Source organism: Gorilla gorilla, chromosome 8, assembly GCF_029281585.2.
Source record: "Gorilla gorilla gorilla isolate KB3781 chromosome 8, NHGRI_mGorGor1-v2.1_pri, whole genome shotgun sequence".
NCBI lineage: Eukaryota > Metazoa > Chordata > Mammalia > Primates > Hominidae > Gorilla > Gorilla gorilla.
The window spans coordinates 122,128,541-122,150,192 of NC_073232.2; the positions used below are offsets into that span (position 1 = coordinate 122,128,541).

At 44.9% G+C, this 21,652-nt stretch overlaps 1 protein-coding gene and 1 pseudogene across 4 annotated transcripts in view; one reads left to right on the plus strand and one right to left on the minus strand.

The window, feature by feature from the left end:
* Window positions 1-2,595: 2,595 nt before the first annotated feature.
* Window positions 2,596-21,652, minus strand: part of XPNPEP1 (X-prolyl aminopeptidase 1) — a 58,782-nt gene continuing 39,725 nt past the window's right edge. For all 4 annotated transcript variants that reach the window (XM_031015236.3, XM_055352099.2, XM_055352100.2 and 1 more), the window contains 12 exons: window positions 20,254-20,464; window positions 18,674-18,763; window positions 18,018-18,068; window positions 15,825-15,883; window positions 15,615-15,692; window positions 13,356-13,427; window positions 11,194-11,254; window positions 9,619-9,688; window positions 8,558-8,731; window positions 7,780-7,856; window positions 6,441-6,539; window positions 2,596-3,138 (listed from right to left, as the gene is read on the minus strand). In XM_031015236.3, the coding sequence (XP_030871096.2) occupies window positions 3,010-3,138; window positions 6,441-6,539; window positions 7,780-7,856; window positions 8,558-8,731; window positions 9,619-9,688; window positions 11,194-11,254; window positions 13,356-13,427; window positions 15,615-15,692; window positions 15,825-15,883; window positions 18,018-18,068; window positions 18,674-18,763; window positions 20,254-20,464 (1,171 nt within the window). In that variant the 3' untranslated portion in view covers window positions 2,596-3,009. The remainder of the gene's footprint in view (window positions 3,139-6,440; window positions 6,540-7,779; window positions 7,857-8,557; window positions 8,732-9,618; window positions 9,689-11,193; window positions 11,255-13,355; window positions 13,428-15,614; window positions 15,693-15,824; window positions 15,884-18,017; window positions 18,069-18,673; window positions 18,764-20,253; window positions 20,465-21,652) is intronic.
* Window positions 7,685-7,753, plus strand: LOC115936170 (uncharacterized; annotated as a pseudogene).

Here is a 21,652-nt window from a genome sequence, read left to right on the forward strand (position 1 = left end):
ACTTTTACACTGTTGGTGGGACTGTAAACTAGTTCAACCATTGTGGAAGTCGGTGTGGCGATTCCTCAGGGATCTAGAACTAGAAATACCATTTGACCCAGCCATCCCATTACTGGGTATATACCCAAAGGACTATAAATCATGCTGCTATAAAGACACATGCACACGTATGTTTATTGCGGCATTATTCACAATAGCAAAGACTTGGAACCAACCCAAATGTCCAACAATGATAGACTGGATTAAGAAAATGTGGCACATATACACCATGGAATACTATGCAGCCATAAAAAATGATGAGTTCATGTCCTTTGTAGGGACATGGATGAAACTGGAAACCATCATTCTCAGTAAACTATCGCAAGAACAAAAAACCAAACACCGCATATTCTCACTCATAGGTGGGAATTGAACAATGAGATCACATGGACACAGGAAGGGGAATATCACACTCTGGAGACTGTTGTGGGGTGGGGGGAGGGGGGAGGGGGGAGGGGGGAGGGATAGCATTGGGAGATATACCTAATGCTAGATGACGAGTTAGTGGGTGCAGCACACCAGAATGGCACATGTATACATATGTAACTAACCTGCACAATGTGCACATGTACCCTAAAACTTAAAGTATAATAAAAAAAAAATTAAAAAAAAAAAAAAAAAAAAGGAAATATCAATAGAGACAGAAAACATAAAAAGAAACCAAAATGAAATTCTGGAGCTGAAAAGTACAGTAACTGAAATGAAAAATTCACCAGAGGGATTCAAAGCAAATATGAGCAGGCAAAAGAGAAAATCAGTGAACTTGAAGATAGGATAACAAATTTTGAGTCTGAAAAACGGAAAAAATATTAAAGGGAACAGAGCCTAGAAGACCTGTGGGACACCATCAAGCTGACCAAAATATACATTGTTAGAGTCCCAGGAGAAGACAGAAAGCAGCAGAGAGAATATCTGAAGAAATAATGGCTGTATAATTCCCAAATCTGGTAAAAGACATGAATGTAAACATCCAAGAAACCCAATAAACCACAAGTAAGATTAACTCCAAGAGATACACACAAAAATACATTATAGTCGAGCTTCCAAAAGTCAAAAACAGAGAGAATCTTGAAAGCAGTGAGAGAAAAGCTATTTACCACGTAAAAGGGATCTTCAGTGAGATTACCTGCAGATTTCTCATCAGAAATGCTGGAGGCCAGAAGGCAGTGGGCCAATATTCAAAATGTTAAAAGAAAAAAAAAAAACTGACAACCAAAGAATCCTATATCCAGCAAAACTGCCCTTCAAAAGTGAGGGAGAAATTAAGAGGTTCCCAGGTAAACATAAGCTGAGGGAGTTCAGTACCACTAGACAGACCCTGCAAGAAATGCTTATAGGAGTTCTGCAAAGTACAATGAAAGGACACTAGACAGTAACCCAAAGCAATATGAAGAAATAAAGATCTCAAGAAAAATAAATACATTGGGCAATTATAAAAACCAGTATTAGTGTACTGATAGCTTGTGATTCCAGTTTTTGTTTTCTATATGATTTAAGACTAATATATTTTTTAAAAAATTATGTCTAAATGCTAGTATTATTGTTTTTAAAAAGTTAATGAGACTAGTTTTAAAACAATATAACCATACGATGGAATTAAGCCATTAAAAATAATTCAATCTAAAATATTGCCAAGTTAAAAGATAAAATTGTGTACGTACAGAATGATTCGCTGTTTGTAAATGGGATATGTTCATATATGGCATATTCTTTCATACATACACAAAATCAGTATTTTAGTAAATTTTGAATACAAAAAAAAGGAGTCAGCAAAAATATAAAGCAGATAATAGTGGTTATATCTAAGGAGTATGTCAGGTTGGATTAATAAAAAAGCAGACCCTAAAACAAGGATTTGCATGTAAATGGTTCATTCAGGATGGTACCAGGAAACACTAATGGGACAGGAAGAAAGTAGGACATGGAAGAGAAGAAAGAAAACAAAGGGTTGGTTATTGAGCAAGTTACCATGGTGGGCAAGTGGGGCTCAATCCCACTGGGAAACCCTGAGTGACAATGTAAGACATACCTCTGATATCTTAGCCAAGGGATGAGGAAGTCTATTTGCCCATCCCCAAACGTGATGGTCTGAGATCTCAGGGACATTAACTCTCCAACCCTTGGAGCTTGCCCCACATATACAAGTCAAAAGAAATCCTGCAGAATGGGAGTCGCAGGCACTTGTCACAGAATCCTGCCTACAAGTAATGGAACAATGAGAGCTGTGGCCATGTAGGTAAGACACTTGTGGCATCTGCTATAGGGTGAGTTACGGAAAACTGACTTTTGACATAATTTTTATTGTTTTTTGCATAGGAATGACAAATTTTAAAATCAGAAAAAAAAACTGAGATAAAAACACCATAATATTAGGTTTTCTAGAGAAAAGAAAAAGCTTACAACTAAGCCCCCATATGTGCGGGGAGGCCAGGGGTCTCTTCTCAAAGGGGCCCTTCCACCTAGGAAATGTCTGCCACAGAGCCGGCAGCCCTAAAGATCAGCTCACCTGACATGCCGGGGGACAGCACCATGAAGAAAGAGACAGCTAAGACAAAGCACAGTTTTGACATTTTTATTCACTGATCATAAATATAGTCTCATGAGCATTAAGGTGATCATGAATGATGTACTAGCACCTGGAACATGACCATCATGGAACACTCACTGATTCCCCATCACTGGCCAAAGAAGTCAGGGCATCTCCCTTTCACCAAGTGTTCAACTTTGGAGGGGCCCTCCTTCTGGTGCAGCAATTTTATTCTTGGCTTGTTCTCAACAATTAAAAAATCATAAAAGACTGAGTGTTTGCAATAAAATATCAAAGAGGATAAGAAGATTTTCTGTTCTTCTTAAAGTCTAAAGTAAAAAGGGGAGGTAGGGAAGAAGGAAAGGAAAGGGGAAAGATGTCAGGGATCTGCCACGTTTCTTCCTTCCTCCAGAGCATTTTGCAAAAACAAAACCAGGGAGGTATTAATGCTGTTTGGAGATGGGTTGCGTCTCTCTGATGAGCCACTCGAGAGCTTCCTGGCGGCCCTGTTTCTGCAATTCCTTCCCAATCACATCCCTGCAGGTCAGGTGGTAATTGTTCAGCCAGTCGCACTGCAGGGAAGAGAAGGACAGACACAGTATTCACCACCACATCTTTAACAACTGGCTACACAGGTTAACAGCAAAGGCCCCCACGTGCTAAGATCACAAGCTGAGAGAAAAGGTGTGTAACACCCTTTCTCCTTACTCACAGGTAAGTATTTTCCTTGTGTTCTGTTTCCCCAGAAATACATAGGACCAGACTTCATGGCTTCTGGTGAAAAGGCTCCCAGAACAGTTTACTATTATAGACAGCAGTCTCTAAGCCAGTAGCTCCTGCTCCCACCTGTGTGGCTTCATTCCCTTAAACCTGAGCCATCCTGGGAGGTGGTAAGTGAGGGAATAGCCCCTGGACTCTGTGAGAACTCCTGCTGAGAGAGACACTCGAAGCTGTCCTGCCAACACACTGGGCTACATATCCTACATCCACTGAAAAAGCTGAATAAAAAACTAGGATCAGCCAAGCCCATGGGTGTCTTTTGAGTGTAGCTGCCTAGATGAACTCAAAACCTGCGGTGGTTAAAGACTGTGGTGCAGCAGAATGGCGCTGGGAGTAAACTTAGTTTTCAGACTCTCAACTCAACATGCCACAAGGGCAGGAGACAAAAAAAGAGAGTGAAAGGAAGGACCTGCTGGCAGGACTTGGTGCCTGGGCAGGGGCTGATCCACTAGACATGATGGCAAAAGCTCTGAGGCAGGAAGAAGGGTGAACTCTCCCCCTTGGTTGTATACGGGAAAAGGTGAAGTCTGGAGTGAAGCAGGTTTTACCAAGAGGACAACAAGCCACTCTCATCACTCTCTATGGGGTAGCTGTCTGGAAGCTGATGAGACGGATAGTGCCATGGCTGTGCTTGTCATAAATGAGCCAAAGGCCATTTTGGAGGGCAGCGATGTTACAGAAGTACTGCTTTCAGGGACTACAATCCAGCCAGGTACCAAAGCCCAGCTGGGGTCAGGATGGGCACACAAGCCCATTAATTACAAGGGACTGAGGGCAGACAGATAGGGTGGTGTTACCAACTGGCTGTGACCCAGCCAGGGTTCCAATCCCTACTGAGAAGAGCCTACTAGCCCCTTCTGGGAGTCAGGGAAGTGATAGGGGCAGGGGAGGATGTCAAAAGCAGGCAAACTGCTATGTGTCCACAGCAAGGCCAGCAGGGCTACAAAGCAGCCTACTGTCCAAAGCAGCTCAACAGTAAGGCAACGGCAGCATCCTGGTGTAAGCCTGGGGCCACAGCCAAATGCCCACGGCCCTTTTGGTTGGAAGCAGGGAGGGAAAAGTGGGAGTGTGGACAGCCTCGGTGGAGCCTGAGGAGCAGCACAAGGCCCTGACAGTCTGCAGCTGGCCATATTCATATCCGACCAAGGTCCTTTGCTGCCATCTGGTGGTAAGTGATGACGATGCAGACCCAAACCAAAAACTCCCTAAAGTGACTCCAAAATAAAGGCTAAATAGTAAAGGGCAAATGACCAGATATTTTAAAAGCCAGATATTTTAAGAAGACATTATCTGCCCTACAAAGAGTAACTGGCCGAAAGAATAGTTCAATGATGTGGGCATGCAAGGTGCAGCAATGAAACACTGGGTAACACAGATCCCTGGTCTATGTCCAATGTCACGGGAGTAGACTGATTCTCCTTCGAGGAAAAATGGCCTGGCTTAAACTTCCTCATACACTACTTCCCTGGATAAAGGGGAATGTCATATGGGAGAAATGCCTCCTGATGGGTACACTTTATGTGGACAGGAAGGACTGCGTGACCTAGAATTACTTGGCAGGAATCCATAGCCTTGGACTTCCAAGAGTGCGAAATGACTTATTACTGGAAAGCCCCTTGCTAAGTCCCTGGAAGCTGTGCCCAAGGGCCATTACAAGAGACACTGGTTCCTATGGGGCAGAGGGATTCTAAGCAGGGTGGCTCCCATGCCCACCTATGTGTTTTCATTTCCTCTCAGCTAAGGCAACACTTACAGGGGCTGGAGAAGAGCCCCTGGACACTGGAAGGACTCTTCCTGCTGAAGAGACACACCAGACATTGTGCTGATAGGCTGAGTTTCCTTTTCCATATCCATCTACAAGCTGCATAACCCACCAGGTATCAGCAAGGCCCATGTGGGTCCTGTGAGTGGGAATGTTTAGCGGAACCAAGGGCACGGATGGTTAAGCAGAGGCGCTCAAGCACAGAGGAAAGCTAAGCAGGAAGTGGATGGCCTTTCTCATCACCCACCTGTGAACTGGAACAGGCAGAAGAGGCTCCTACCTGGGAGAATCCCATTCCACAGCTCCTGTGGAAGGGAAGGTCCTTAACCCCCAAAGACCCTTTCCTTTACAGTGTCAAGAACAAGGCCCAAGTGGGCGCCAGTGAGGAAATGTTCCTGCCTTGAGAGGCACTCAAAGGCCATTGGCTGCCTCAGATAACAAAATATTCTTATTCCGAGAGTAACCCACTGTGCTTACCCTGCCTTCGGCTCCCACCAGTCATTTGCTTTTCATTGGAACTTCTGACCCCTGCCTTGCCCTGGAATTTGTGTCCTCCTGGCTTCCAGCTTCCTGGTTTGGGAACTGTTTTGTCTGTCTAGTGCTAACAGTTCCTACCCCATTTCTGACCCTTGTTTCTGCTCTGACCTTGAACATCTGTGTGACTCTTCAGGCCTTTCTCATGTCCCCAGGACTGCCATCTGACCTGGCCTTACCAGTCCAGGGTCTGAAGGAGTTAAGACCCATAACCCTCTGAGCTGGGCAAGTAAGCACTGTTGTGCCCCACGCTTTGTGAAGGGTTTCACTGCCCCAGAGTGACCACAGTAGTAACCGAGAAGGGCTGGTACTATCTTTCTCCTTGTCTGTGTGAAAACAGGACATACGATAATAGATTTTGCTTTCCATTTCCTTAATGTTTCATGTAACACAAGAAAACAATCTGGTATGTACAGTGGCCAAGAGGCCCCACCATCCATCTGGCTTTTTGTAGGGACACACATAGGCTCATATTTGCTAAACACGCCTCACTGCAGCTATGGAGGAATAGTACAGCCAAACAATGGCATACGAGTTCCACCCACAAACCCTACAGCCCCAGAATGGCTGCGGGAAACAGGACTATCTCCACCTGGAGGCCCAACAAATACAGGAAAAGCTCAGGAGTCCTCAGAAAACCTAGGGCTTTCAGACTCAACTGGCCTAGACCTCTAAATTTAAAAATTACAAAGTGAGACTGGATTAGAGAATTTAGGATTTAGAGGATGGATTAGAACTATTTAAGGTAGTCTCCACCTCCCCTAGTAACATGCCTGCCCACCAAGACTTCCCCATTACCTCTTTGTCTGTAAGAGAATCCACATCTATCATTTTGGTCTGAATTGGAACCAAAGTTAGAGGTTCAAAGGTCAGGCTTCCCCGGTTATTAAAATTATACTGTGGGAGAAAGAAGAAAACAGATGCTTTTACTCCTCTTTACTATGCTGAAGCACCATGAGGTCATTCCACCAGCATGCCATCCCTCAGAGCCAGGGGTAACTGGGAGCCAAGAAGTGGTGAGCTGGTCACCACTTTTCACAGACACACAAGGAACCTGATGCCATTTTCCAAGAGCTCCTCCACTGGGCAAACAATGGCCTGTGCCATCAGGAAAGGCCAAACAAAGGGTGCTGAGGGGCTCCCAGCAACAGGTCCCAAGGCTAAGGTCTACTGTGATAGGAAACAGGGGCAGGATATGGGGGTATCTGGGCTTAGGGGCATCTCTGGTTTTGGTTCTCCAGGATGCAGGGGTGTAAGTCCTCAAAATCATTTTTATAACAGTCAGCTGTGTGGTCTGCCTTGACCCAGCCAGGTCCATCAGGCAACAACACATCTATCCACTGGAGCACACAAGAACATGTCGGGTTTCTGTTCATGGCAGCTTTTGGGAATGAGATGGGAGGTCACTTCCAAGAATAGTGACTTCCATGCCAAAGCAGAGAGCAGATCCCCGCAGTTAACCTCCTTGTAGACACAGGAAGCTACTTCCCTCCAGTTGTTCAATTCCACCAATGGAGGAGGCACAAACAGGTCTTTTAGGTAAAGCCTAGAGCCTAAAACCCTGCAACCTTGGTAACACTGATGGGGGAAGAGGGTGAAACACCTGTCTTGTATTGCCTTTGAGGCTGACCCATGGATAACTCAGGGTTCCTCAACTTTACCTAATAAAAGTCACCTGGGGAGTGTGACAAAATTACAGCTTCCAGGCCCCCCACCCTGGAAATTCTAGGGTCTGGGAGGGGCCCTGGAAATTAGTGCCTTGAATAGGCACCCCTAGCAGAAGAGACAACAGGCCGCCTATAGTAAACTCAGAGCCCCAAATCATGTGAAGCAAGCATCAGCCTGAGGGTCTGTGAATCCCAGTTCTAGATCCCAGTTCATTATGGATTTTCTTTCTGGCTTTGCAGGGAAGGAGTGTGGTTTCCAGGAAAGTCCCTGATATCTGGAGAAGAAGGCTCCATGTTGGCCCCAGAATGGCATACTCTTGGCTCCAAAGACATTAAGTCTTCATCTTCCCACACTAAGAAACAGGAAAATTTTTAAGCTTTGCGCAGTGGCAGTATCGTAGCCAATGAGGTCTATCCGAGGCATGATTATTGCTAATAGAAACAGGAAAATTTGTTTAATAAATCCTCACCTTGGTCTTCACAGGAACCACAAGGACAACATTCTCAATGCGAATTCCAAAAGCCCCATCTTCATAGTACCCGGGCTCTAAAACAAACCAAATCCCAAAAATGAGAAGCAGCCCACGATGTAAGATGTCTACAGAGAGAAACTTTCACTCCTTGGATGACTGCCCTACTCCAAAGGAGAAGAAACGGGTGAAGAGCCCACTCTATCCGGTGTAAGAGCCTAGAGATGCCACCTTCTCTCATATGGCCACTTTTTTATAGGCACTTGAGGTGCAGAAAGCTAGACTCTGAAGTCCCTGCACACTGGCTACAGGGTAAGGAGTAAAGTAACAGTGGATCCACTAAATAAATCATGGTTCACATCCATAAGACACAATAATGAAGGCATTAAAATATATTTACAAAGACTTGGCAATGACCTGAGAAAAGGCAATGTATCAAGTAAGAAAGCAGAACATAAGACAAGATGCCCAGTAAGATCTCAATGATTTTTTAAAAAATGCTATCTACATACCTGAAAGACCAAAAGCTAATACGGTAAAACACTAAGTCATGTTTCCCCTGAGTGGTTAGATTGCAAATGATTTTCATTTTCTTTTTACACAGTTCCCATCTCATTTTTTCTAAAATGAACATGTATCAGTTCTATAATCAGAAAAGTTTGTTGGAAGGGAAAAGTATTGCCAATTTACTTTAAACTAATTTAAAAATACAAAACAACAAATAGCTTTCAAAAAGGCTCAAGGATCCACGCATGCCCTCTATGTGAGGGACACTTACCATCAGTGACAATCATGCCTGCCTCCAAGGGCTCATCAGAGAATGTTTTGTAACTGATGCCGCAAGGACCCTCATGGACATTCAAAAAAGACCCAACACCATGTCCAGTCCCGTGCAAGTAATCTAGGCCTGAATCCCATAAAGCTGAACGGGCGAAGGAGTCAAGAAGGTGACCTGAAAGACATAAAGAGCCACTTAATTGTATTTGTACAGCGCTTTAGAGATTAGATTTATTATGTGTGGCTCCAGAACGTGAAACAGAAAACAATAGGTAAGTTACTGGAGGGTTCAGATTTCAGCACAGCACAAGGAAGAACTTTCTAACAATCAGAGCTCCTGAGGAACCATCAGAGCTCAGTCTGAAGCTAGGCGATCATCCAATCAGGATGCTGGTGAGCGGGGATAGACACCTACAGCACACAGAGGCCGTATCAGACATGGACGTTCCCTTGCCAGCTCTGCGACCCTAAGGTTTCAGAATTACAAAGATGAGACTCTAACCAGACTGCAAGCAGACAGGCAGGCATGACAGATGAGGAAACTGAGGCCTAGGGAGATGAGTACACGTCTAATCTACCCAGAAGCAAGGCAGCCCAGGTCTTGTCAATGCCCAGTCCAATGCTCCACCCACCAGGCCTCAAGCAAAGTAGTACATAGCTGAAGTCAGGGTCCCAGTAAAATAAATCCTAAGAATCCCGAAAGGAAGCACTGGCCCAGTACTGAAGAGCAGACGGAAGGCTGCACCAACTTCCACTCAGGCCCTGTGACCTTCACATCTGGTTTGTCCTCTCCTGGGAGCCATCCACATGTGTCATCCAATACCATAAGTGGTCAGGAGAAAGGTGCACAGGGGGTACTGGGCCCAATCCTAACCCGGCTCCCTGAGGCCTCTGGGCTCAGTCAGTGGGTTATGGAGACTCACCCCATGAGCACCTGGCTGGGCCTGAAGTGGGATGGGGACCTCACAGTGAGGGAACGACATGTTCTTTCACTCAAACATAGACATATTTGATTCTCAAACAAGAAAAAGAGCCTGCCATGTGACAGAATGCACCACCTACCTTTGGTTCCAGTCGGGAAAACGGCTGCACTCACAGCTATGTGGCCCTTGAGGACATATGTGAAGCATTCCTGCAAAGAAAACCCAGGGGCATGTTGCAGAATGGGGACAGATGTCTAATCCTGTAGTTTTCTGGTAGTTCAGAAAATCCTGCCTGCTAAAGTTTTTAGCAATATCATAGAGAAAATGTAAGTAAAAAGAAAAAAATCTGGTGGAAAAAAAGCCTGGCCACGGGACCAATTTCCCAGAAAATCTTGAAATTCAATTTAGTAGAAGAGCACTGTCAGAGAGATGACCCCACATGACTTTATAATGAACACTCTGACATACTCCATCATGTGAGCCTTAGAAAGAATGGAAAAGTAATAAAAAGTACTGATGACCCTAGCTAACATTACTGAGCTATCCTCTGTGCCACGCACTATTCTAAGCACTGTATGTTTGATCCCACACTTCACGATGGAGGCACTACTGTTATCCTCGCTTCACAGAGAGATTCAGTAGCATGCCCAGATCACACAGTGCCTAAGTGGCAGCATCTGGCCTTGGAGCCAGGCAGTCTTGCTTCAACAGCTGTGCTCCCTACCACCATCCTATCTTCAGGGGTTATCCCCACTGTCCGGACAAGAGAAGTGCTACTCAGAAGTGTAGCAGCTTGCCAGTAAGGTGCAGATTCAGGACTAAAACCCCATGCTCCTCAGCCTGGTTGAGCTCTTTGAAAAGCACAAAAAGAGTCACACCAAAAGAATCCTAGACACAAGGTCCAAACTCTTCTAAGGCACTGGTGAATACAAACGGACAAGGCAAGGGACCAAGACAATGAAACCTGCCCCACTACATTGCATAAAACCCTTTTCCTTGGATAATCTTCCTGAAGGAGCTCTCTTGGACAAACAGATTCACTTAGGTGCTCAATCAGCATTTGCTGAGCAGTGACTATGATCCAGGAACTTGCTGGGCTCATGGGAATTCACAGCCACCCGGAAAGGTGGGTCCTTTTATCCTCATTTTTATGGATGGTGACTGCTTTGTTCAATGTCACAGAGCTAGTAAATGGCACAGAAGCTCTGAAGCCAGGTCTCCAGACCCCTGGTACACATCTCTCTGCCTCACAGCTCTCTTTCCCCTTTCCATGCCAATCATACCAGAAACTTAATAGAGTCTGTCATTTCAGAAAGTTTCCAGAGAGTTAAGCCTGTAAATAAGAATCTCGAAAAAAGAAGGGGGTGGCCTTCAAAATCAAATCTAGACACTGTTTATAAAGCATGTATTTCACTGTCTCATCCCCAGCCTCAAAGGCATTTCCTGACTCAAGAGAAGGCCAAAGCTATTATATTTAAACTTACACGTGAGCTGCCCTAACCTTAGCAGAATGCTTTAAAAATTTCTCCAAATGTCTTATTCCAATAATTAGTTAAATGAACCTCGTAAAGCAGATAAGCCTGACTCCACAGCAAGGAGCAATTTTACTACCCCACATGTAATTTTTACTTCTTTATACAATCCCTTTTCATAAAAGCAATGCTCTTCTTAAGAAAGCAGAGAGGACCTCTTGAGTTTTTTGCCTCCACCTTACCTTCTCGTAGGCTGTAGGGGTCCCAAAATGCATTGTCCGCGTCACATCTGTGGTGCCATCCCTTTCCAAAAAAAGGACAAATTGGTTTCCCGTCAAAATAAGCTTTAAGTCAAATATGACACAGGCAAGCATGTGGACAAGTGAGAAGCCCCATACAATGCTGGTGGGCATGTAAAATAGCACAGCCATCTTTGCAAATAGTTCGCAGTTCCTTAAAAGGTTAAATATAGTCACCATATGACCCAGTAATTCCACTCCTAGTTATATATCCAAGAGAAGTGAAAACATACATCCACACAAAAACTTGTATATGAAGGTTCACAGCCACATTATTCATAATAGCCAGAAGATGGAAACAGCTGAAATGTCCATCAACTGATGAATGGATAAACAAAATGGGGGATTATCCACACAGTGCAACACCATTCAGTAATTAAAAAGAAATGGAATACTGATACATGCTGCAACATGGATGAACCTGGAAGATATTGTGCTAAATGACAGAAGCCAGACACAGAAAGCCATACATAATACAATTCTATTTCTATGAAGGGTCCAGAATAGGCAAATCCATAGAAACAGAAAGGAGAGTAGTGGTTCTCCAGGTAGTGGAAAAGGGGGGAGTGACTGCTATTGGGTATGAGATTTCTTTTTGGGGTAATGAAAGTGTTCTAAAATTGATTGTGCTGATGGCTGCAAAACTCTGTGAATATATAAAAAAAATTAATTGTATATTTTAAGCGGGTGAATTACATGGTACATAAATTTTACCCCAATGAAGTTATTTTAAAAAATGAAACAAAGTGTGAATGCAGGGATGGCTAAATAAAGTGGGAGTGACGTCAGCCCCTGACACACACATTCTTGGTCTACAGCATAAGGGCTGTTTCACGAGAGACACTATCACTGGGGTTATGAACAAGACAGAAGAAGGCAAAGAAAACAGGAGCCCATCTCTAGCAAAAGAGGGCCAAAACCCAACTTCTCCTGTTAAAACAGCAGGGGGTTTCCTGGACAGAGACCCTAAAAATATCCAAGTACATATCTTAACACACACTAGACTATATCCCTGACATAGAAAAGATAACTTCTAGAATCCTGCTAAAAATTTAGAAGTGAACAAAAGTTTACACCATTATCAAGCAATCCTTAGCTCTAGGCTGATATTACTAACACCCCTGTGTCCCAAGGCCAGGCATGGTTGCCACGTAATTGGCTGAGCTCATTCAATAATTAGGTCCTCCCTTAGCCATAGTCCCAACTTCAGTGGGGAATGGAGCAGCACTAAAAGGTCTTACTCGGCTGGGCACAGTGGCTCATGCCTGTAATCCCAGCACTTTGGGAGGCCGAGACCGGCGGATCACGAGGTCAGGAGATCGAGACCATCCTGGCTAACATGGTGAAACCCCGTCTCCACTAAAAATACAAAAAATTAGCCGGGCGTCGGGGCGGGCGCCTGTAGTCCCAGCGACTTGGGAGGCTGAGGCAGGAGAATGGCTGGAACCCGGGAGGCAGAGCTTGCAGTGAGCCGAGATCACGCCACTGCACTCCTGCCTGGGCTACAGAGCGAGACTCTGTCTCAAAAAAAAGGTCTTGCTCGTGCCCTCTTAATGCAGACAGGGTCTATTCTTACTCCTTCTTTTGGGTTCCGTATCAAGACCCAACCAAATCTTGGGTTCTTCTCTGAGAAACTTTGTTCCAGAGATGATAGCCGTGAAAGCAGCAAAACATGGAGAAAGAAATTCAGAAATGTGGGGGCAGCCCTCATTTCTCATTTATTCATTCAAAATTAACCCCTTACTTCATAAGGCCCTGGGGCAGCTGAGAGTACAGGGAACCAGCAGGCGGTTCATGGGCTGGGGTGGAAAACTTTCAACGGTTCCAAAAGCTTGCTTTACTTCACAGTTGTTTACTTATATTTTTAAAACTTCCGGCCAAGGACTATAACATTTCTATCAAACAGTCTTTTGTGAGAACAGAGTCACAACTGGGCTATTTCAAATAGGGGTGAAAAAAAAACGACAAGACGTAGGAACGATTCCATTAGTGGCCAGCACAGAGGGCGATGACCAGCTGAGTGCTCTCAGCTGGAGCTCAGCTGTCCACCTTCTCCACTGCCTCGAATCCATAGTCAAGTTCCACAGCAGTCTTGGTTTACTTACTTGTATTGAGCACCCGAGTCAATAAGGTACACCTCATCCAGGGACAAGGTCCTATTCGTCTCAGGGACTGGCCTAACAAAGTTAATTAAAAATTAATTATTCCACAAATGTAAACACTTAGTGAATCTGGGAGGAGAACACACAAGAGCTCTTTGTACTGTTCTTGCAACTTACATAAGCCTGAAATTATATCAAAATAGAAAGTTATGCAATAATGAATTATTTCAACTAATATTAAACTTCTACTTTTCAAAGATCCAATCAACCTATCTCCCCAGCTGAGATAAAGAGCTCAACAAAGGAAAAGTAACACATTTCTTTATGTCTACCTCTGTTTGTGTCTGAAACAAAACAGGTGTTCAAGAGATAATTCTAAAAGCTAAAAAAATGAGAATCATTAGATGCAACAGGACCTAGCTAGAGTCCTGGGAACTGGGACAGGAGCAGCCTGGAGTCACTGCAGCCTTGCTTGTCTCTGGGAGCCCCAGGCCCCTGCCTCAGCCTCCAGGCCCCTCCTTCAGCCCTGACCCCAGCAGGTACCTCCCCACTCGCTCCCCAGACTGCTAGACAGGCAGGAGTGGATGTCTCAACTTGGGAGAAAAACTAAAGGAATTTTGCTGGGAAAAGGAATGGATCACGATATTCGTCTGCTTCAAACAAACATGAGGTATTTTCAAAAAGTGATCTCTTTCCCCACACCGTTTTCAAAACAATATCACTGCACTGGGAAACACCCAAAGGGATGAGAGCACTCCAAGTCTCTGCCCTGCAGCTGAAGTGAGGTTGTCCTCCATTTCCAGGTACCACCCCCTCTTCAGCAATAAGGGCACCAGTCCACACACAAGCTGAACAACTAAAAAAGACAACCAGTGCCTCCAGAACCCTGCCTCTAAACAGGCTTCCAACCACCCACAATGAAGAAATGCCAACGCAGAGGCAAATTTCTTCCACTGGCATGAAACTGTTTAATGTTTTAATTATACGGAAAATTCTAGGATAGTATCCAGCCGGGAAATTCATCCTGAGTTAAACAAAAACTGAAGTCCCTCTGATATTTTTATGCTGGAACAGAACCATTAAGTGAGGAAACTGTACTGTCACATCTGTGACTGCCTCCCACACACAGCTTCAAAATCTGCCCCAAGACTAAAAACTCTAAAAACAATTATTAAAAGGGGGAAAAAAATGTGTGCCCAAGCACAGTGTTCTTTTGTTGGCTGTGCATGTAACAGATGGGGATGCACAGAACTCAAAATACCCAGTGCAAAGCAAAGCGGTTTGAACCAGGCAGAGCTGAGGCTGAAGCCCAATGGCCACACCTAATGACATTTCCCCCCATCTCCACAGGAAGATCTGTCAGTCCTAGACATATCAGTGCCCCTCTGTCTCACAGGGAAGGGAGGCTCGGCCCTGTGGGTCCATGGGTTCTTGCAGACCACGTGGTAAAAATACCACATACTGGAATGCCAGGCTTCAGGCTCAGGGGGACAGGAAGAGAGGGTACTGATTATCTCTCCACCCAAAACAGGTTGCCTCACAACCTACTACTAAGTTTTTTTTTGGTATGGAACTGATGGAGCTCACAAGATGTATGGACTAGTACAAAACAGCTGCTGTTACCAGGAAAGAAAACTATTCAAAAATTCCAGTTATGGGCCAAGCACAGTGGCTCACACCTGTAATTCCAGCACTTTAGGAGGCTGAGGCAGGAGGATTGCTTGAGTCCAGAAATTCGAGACAAGCCTGGGCAACACATCAAGATCCTCATCTCTACAAAAAAATCTAAAAATTAGCCAGGAGTGGTAGCACATGCCTATAGTCCCAGCTACTCAGGAGGCTGAGGTAGGAGGATTGCTTGAGTCTAGGAGTTCAAAGTTGCAGTGAGTTGTGACGGCACCACTGCACTCCAGCCTGGGCAGCAGAACAAGACCTTGTCTCCAAAAAAAAAACTTAGTCATCAAGATGCAAGGGCTATGCATACAGTTCCTGCAGCTTCAAAAAGGAAAGAGGGACACCCATCTGACTACCCTGCAGAGAATGCCAGTGCCATACTGAGCCTAAGAAGAGGCTCCCAAAAGGCAGAGGCTTGGGGATTGGGAGAAAATGAAACCTTAGAAGTCTTATTTCCCTTCATTTTACAGTCTCAACAGACAGATGAAGGTGGGCACAGAGGCCTCTGGTAAAATAATGTCTCTCCCCTGCTCAGGCTCCTGTGCAGAAGCAGCAAGGCCAGGCAGCATGCTCCTCCGCATGCCTTACGCGTAGTGAATGATGGCGCCGTTGGGTCCCGTACTGGAAATTGTTGGGAAGCTCAGGTCCACAAAGTCTGCCTGTTGCCTGTAACAGAAAGACAGAAAGCAGAGTGGCTTAAAGGTTTTTACTGTGCTAAGATTCAGGGCCCTTCCAGCCTCATTCAACTAGCAAGAAAATCAGCACGAGGCTCCTGGGTCCCCCCAAATGGATCCTTACCTGCGAAACTCCTCAGCTTTGTCAGCAGCTGAGATCTCTGTCACACCACCTTTGGAAACCTATGAGAAAATTCCTTATAAATCATCTGGTGACATAAATTCATGTGTGCCTCTTACAAATTAGAGGAGGTACATTAAAAGCTCACTTTTTCCTCAATTTCTTCATCCCAACTGACCAATCTACAGGACACATCTTTAGCAAGGGAGAACTCCCAAAAGCTCTCACCAAAGCTATCTAAAATCCAATAGTTTCTATTCATTTAATTTTTCACTCAACTATTGTGCTTCAGTATTTTATCCTAAAACCTCCCAAAACAACATATCTAAGTTTAAAAATTCAAAAGCATCCCCTCCTAAGAAATCATCGTAAGAAAATCATTCTAGAGAAGTAAAAAAGATAAATGTGGAGAGATTATTGGAGGATTACTGATAACAGCAAAAAATTAAAAACAACCCAAACATTTAAAAATACGAGGACTGGGTTAGTAAATCAGAAGAGCCACTAGATGCAGTTTTCATTTGGATCCTTTTTTAAGGCCTTAATGTACATGGAAAATGTTCACACTATGATGCTAAGAGAATAAAATAAACAAAACACAAAATCATATCTAAGCCAGGTGTGATGGCTCACACCTATAATCCTAGCACTTTGGGAGGCCAAGATAGGCGGATCACTTGAGCCCAGGAGTTTCAGATCAGCCTGGGCAAAATGGCAAAACCCTATCTCTATAAAAAAATCAGAAAAAATCAGCTGGGCTGTAGTCCCAACTAATCGGGAGGCTGAGGTGGGAGGATCACCTGAGCTTGGGGAGGCTGAGGCTGCAGTGAGCTGTGATCACACCACTACTCTCCAGCCTGTGCAACAGATGAGACCCCATCTCAAAATAAGAAAAAAAAAAGAAAAAAAATTTATCTGCACACTAAGAGACATGTAAAAATAATTTATATTTTTAAAAATAATTTACGGCCAGGCACGGTGGCTCACGCCTGTAATCCCAGCACTTTGGGAGGCCGAGGCGGGCGGATCACAAGGTCAGGAGATTGAGACCATCCTGGCTAACACAGTGAAACCCCGTCTCTACTAAAAATACAAAAAATTAGCCAGGCATGGTGGCGGGCGCCTGTAGTCCCAGCTAGTAGGGAGGCTGAGGCAGGAGCATTGCTTGAACCCAGGAGGCGGAGCTTGCAGTGAGCCGAGATCGCTCCACCGCACTCCAGCCTGGGCGACGGAGCAAGACTCCGTCTCAAAAATAAAAAAAAATAATAAAAATATAATAATAATAATTTACATAAAGTCCGGGCATGGTGGCTCATGCCTGTAATCCCAGCACTCTGGGAGGCCGAGGTGGGTGGATCACAAGGTCAGGAGTTCAAGACCAGCCTGGCCAAGATGGTGAAACCCCATCTCTACTACAACTATGAAAATTAGCCAGGCGCAGTGGCAGGCGCCTATAATCCCAGCTACTTGGGAGGCTGAGGCAGGAGAATCTCTTGAACCTGGGCAGCAGAGGTTGCAGTGAGCCGAGATCACACCACTGCACTCCAGCCTGGGTGACAGAGTGAGACTCCGTCTCAAAAAATAAAATAAAATAAAATAATAATAATAATTTACATAGATGAACAATCACCAGAAGGAAACATGAGGAAAAAAGTTACACTAGTGGGAATAAAGACAATATTTTCTTTTCCCAATTAAAGAGTTGTTTATACAATACTTAAAGGGAACATGATATTGTTTAATAACACCACAGAGAAACCACCCTCTTGTCAACTAGAGCAAGAAATTAATGGCCAAGAGTCAATTTAATATAAAAAGACTCAAGGCTTAAACTGAAGTTCAAAATGTACACAAAGATCTTTTTCTCCTAATACAATCAGCTTGCCTATAATAATATTATAAGACTCATTTTTCCTTATAATGAAATTCCACTTAGTTATGATTCCCTAACCCAAAAAGCATCCACCCTATTATGGAACTTCTTTCTTCATTCTTGTTACTATTTTCATAATTAAGGAATTTTGAAATCTACACACACCAAATTTCCAGAGAGAATTATTAAAATAGAGCCCAAAAATCTGATGAAGATCTCAGATCTCATGGTCAGCAGAGCATGGGAGATGCTAGAGTTAGAATCACATATAGGTAGGTCTGAATAATGTATATCCACATATTAAACAAAGACTAAGAACCAACCTCTTTCTCCAGCCAGTTAAAGAGTTCACAGAGGGCAACAGCATCTTTAATCTGTGCAAACAATGGAGACATTTTTTTAAGTTATTACTGAAAATCACATGACCAGATTCAGAGCCTAGCCCTAATGCAATACTGAGAAGGCTGTACCTGCAGGGCCACACATCATCAGCAACCAGAGCTTTACACGTGGACATTTCTGGGAAGCTGGTGTGTGCAGCAACTCCCATTATCAGGGAAAGGCTCCTCTGCTATTCAGTAGTTCAGGTACAATCAGGAAGGGCCCCACCTCAGAGCACAGGGAGCTCCTCCAAAAGGTTAACTTAAAGGTTAAGAACCCTACAGGGGCCAGGAAAAAATAGGCCACTATCAAAAGCCACCTCTAGGCCCAAAATCTTTCCTCATCAGCATCACGTCATCACCATCAATCTACACTATGAACATCAATATCTCCTTTTGTGTTGTGTATTATACTTTGTAAAGATCTAATCCATCAAGTATTTTATTTCATTCCCTCAATAACTCCTCCTGGAAGGCCAGGAGGCTGAGGCTCAGAGAGATTCTAACCTTGTGCCAGGCTCAATGCCACAGAGGAGGTGAAGGAGCCGGGCCTTCTGACCACCTCACATCCCATCTTCTGCACCAGCTCCTCTACTCACGTGAGCCCGCCTCATGCCTTCTGACTCAGCTGAATTCTTCACAGCTTTGGCGATGCAGATGGGGGTGTAAGGCATACAGCAGCGGTGGTCCTAGAGGCAAAGGGCAGTAGGGTGGGAAATCAAACCGGCTCCACCCACCCAAGACCAAGGCAACAACCTTTTTGCTCAGCAAAACTTACTTTAGACAAATCACTTGAAGAGCTCCCACTGGCGACCCATATAGCTGTCCCCTGGGGCCCCAACGACCTGTCCCTTTTGATTGATGACCCTGAGCTTAAGCTCAACCAAAAAGAGTAAGTACATCAAACAAGGTGTCTCTCTTCCATCCCTCACTCCCTTTGCTCTTTGAGACTGCTGGCTGCCTGCCGTCAGCAAGACATTGCTTTCCAAGCCACTGTGGTTGTGGTTAGAGTTCACTAACACTGAAAGCTTGACCGAAATCATCCTTCTCTTGCTGTACAAAGGGGGCTTTTTCTCCCTGTCTGGCCATGCACATGACCTGATGAGTGAGGTCTCCTGCTCCCTCCCTTCCCGCCCAGTGGTCCTATCTCAGCTACTGATAATAATCTGATCTTGAAGGGCTGGAGAAGACCCTTTCCAATTTGAGAACAAGTTAGAATCCAGCAGAGGGGCCTCAGCACACCTGGCACTTGCACAAAGTTTCTAAAATTGCTTTCGTGATCTTATCTCCTTTTCTCTTTCTCTCCAGAGAGAGGAGAGAGAGAGAGGAGGAGTCACACTGTGTGTGATGATCGCAGGGGTACAATGGCAAGCCAGATCTAGAGAGCCAGGCCTGGATTCTTCCCAGGATGCCCCACTGCTCAGTGGAGAAGAAAGGACATCACTGGGCTTGCCAAAGGCCACTTGGCAGCCAGAGGCCCAGGGCAGGACAGTAGAAAAGCCTACCTCTAAAGAGGCCTGGATTCCAGTCCCATCCCAGACCCTAATGAAAATGAGGCAACAAGTGTCAGCTGCTTAGCACTGCCCAGCAAGGGCTCAGTAAAGGGCAAGGCTATCACTATCACTTGAACTTGACAAATCCCCAACTCCCCAATCCTCTCTGAGCCTCAAGTGTCCTTAGCTATAAAATGTGGTGCGGCAGAAGGAGGGGGTAGAGAAGCATTTCCCAAGCTTCAAGCATTCTTATACCACCTGCACAGCTTTTACCCTAGCTTCTTAACTGCTGTACCCTTATTCACTTAGTACTTTACTTTAGACCATCTTTAAGTCAGCTTTATTAAATTCAACTTTATTTTAAATAATTATATCATGAACTCATGCTAGTTATGTTTTTTCTATTATATGCTAAATGCTGTTAAAACAGATATATTTAAGTAAACCTAAATAATAATGTGTACCACCTAAAATAATCTCTCATGCCACACTCTGGAAAACATAAGACTCAACAAGCAATAAGGGCCCTCAGGCTCTTGCTATGGCTCCAGCTCTAAGGCCTCATCCATGGAGACCACAGTTCTGATCCAACAGGCAGCCTCAGAAATCTGCCTGTGCTCCAAAGACAATACCAGAACTGGGAAGGGGGTGGCAGAGTTTAGATGGGCCAAAGTGGGGCCACCAACCTTGGGGATGGTCTCGCTCACAGCATAGCTGGCCTTGTCACTGACCCACACCTTCTCCCTTGGGGAGAGGTCAGCACACAGGGCCTTGAGCTCGCTCAGGATGGACTTGTAGGGATGCACCTGGATCCTGTATTCGGCCTCCAGACCCAAGTCAAGAAGCAGGTGCTCCTTCACACTGGGGGCGTCTATGCGGTCACCATCAATGAAGAGCCTGCAGATGGAGGAGAGGTGGGTGGCAGAAAAAGGAGGGAACATGAGTGAGAGGTGGCAACACACACACACATACACATCAGACTCTGTTTCCTGGCAACCAAAACCAAGCCCCTTTTCTCTCCTCCCCACTCCTTTCCCAAATCCTGCCCTCCAAGGTGCATTCCCTGCCCCCATCCACCCAATTCGCCAAGCCAGAGATCTGGGCAGTGTCCTCCTTCACTGATGACCCTCTTCCCGTCCTTCATTAAAACCTTGGGACCCACAGCCTAAATCTCCATCTAATCTGTCCAGCTCATCTACAGCCTCGCCCAGTCACCACTCAGGTTCAGGTCCCATCACCTCTCACTTGGGTTAGTGCCACAGCCTCTAAGTCTTTCCCCATCTACCGATGTTTCAGTCATAATATTCTTTACAACTTGTACATCTAACGTGGTTCCCTCTGAAAAATTCGTTCAATAGCTTCCCACTATTCTTGTTCAGAACAAGAACCCAAGCTCCTGAATGTGGCCCACAAGCCCTTTCTTTTCTGTGGCCCCTGCTCACATTCTGGCCTCACTATGTTCTGACCTCACTGAACCACTTCAGGTCCTCCACATGCACTGTGCTCTCTACTGCCCAGAGTCTCTGAAAATGCTGTTCCCTCTGCTTGGATCATGGTTCCCCGCCCCTCCTCACCCTGCCATTCACCTAACTCACCCACATTTATCCTTACTCTCTACTTCAAAATATTACTTTCCCCAAGAGTCTCCTCTGATCTCCAAGTCTAGGTCAGGCCCCTCTCATAACACCTGTATCTGTCCCACAAGCAGACTGGTGCCCACTTATGTGCCCAAATACTTTAGAAAGAGGACATGCTCATCTCCCCAACTCCAGCCAAGGACCCCGTCCTGTTTCAGTCACCCTAGCACCTAACAGAGACCCTTAGCACATCACCGGCACTTAATAAATGTGTTGTCTTAATGCAAAAAGCTATTGAAATAGAACAGTAATGAAAAGAAGGCCACACGAAATGCTTTGAAAAAATAAACTGACAATTCAACAAAGCGTAGTTGGAGGGGTTTTCCCATATTATTTTTGACCTTCAAAATGACTGGGTTTATTCGCATTGTGGACCCAGAATTGTATAATTGAGCATATATACCCCTTAACACTGGCTGCTAGAAAACTTGGCATCAAATGGGTGGCC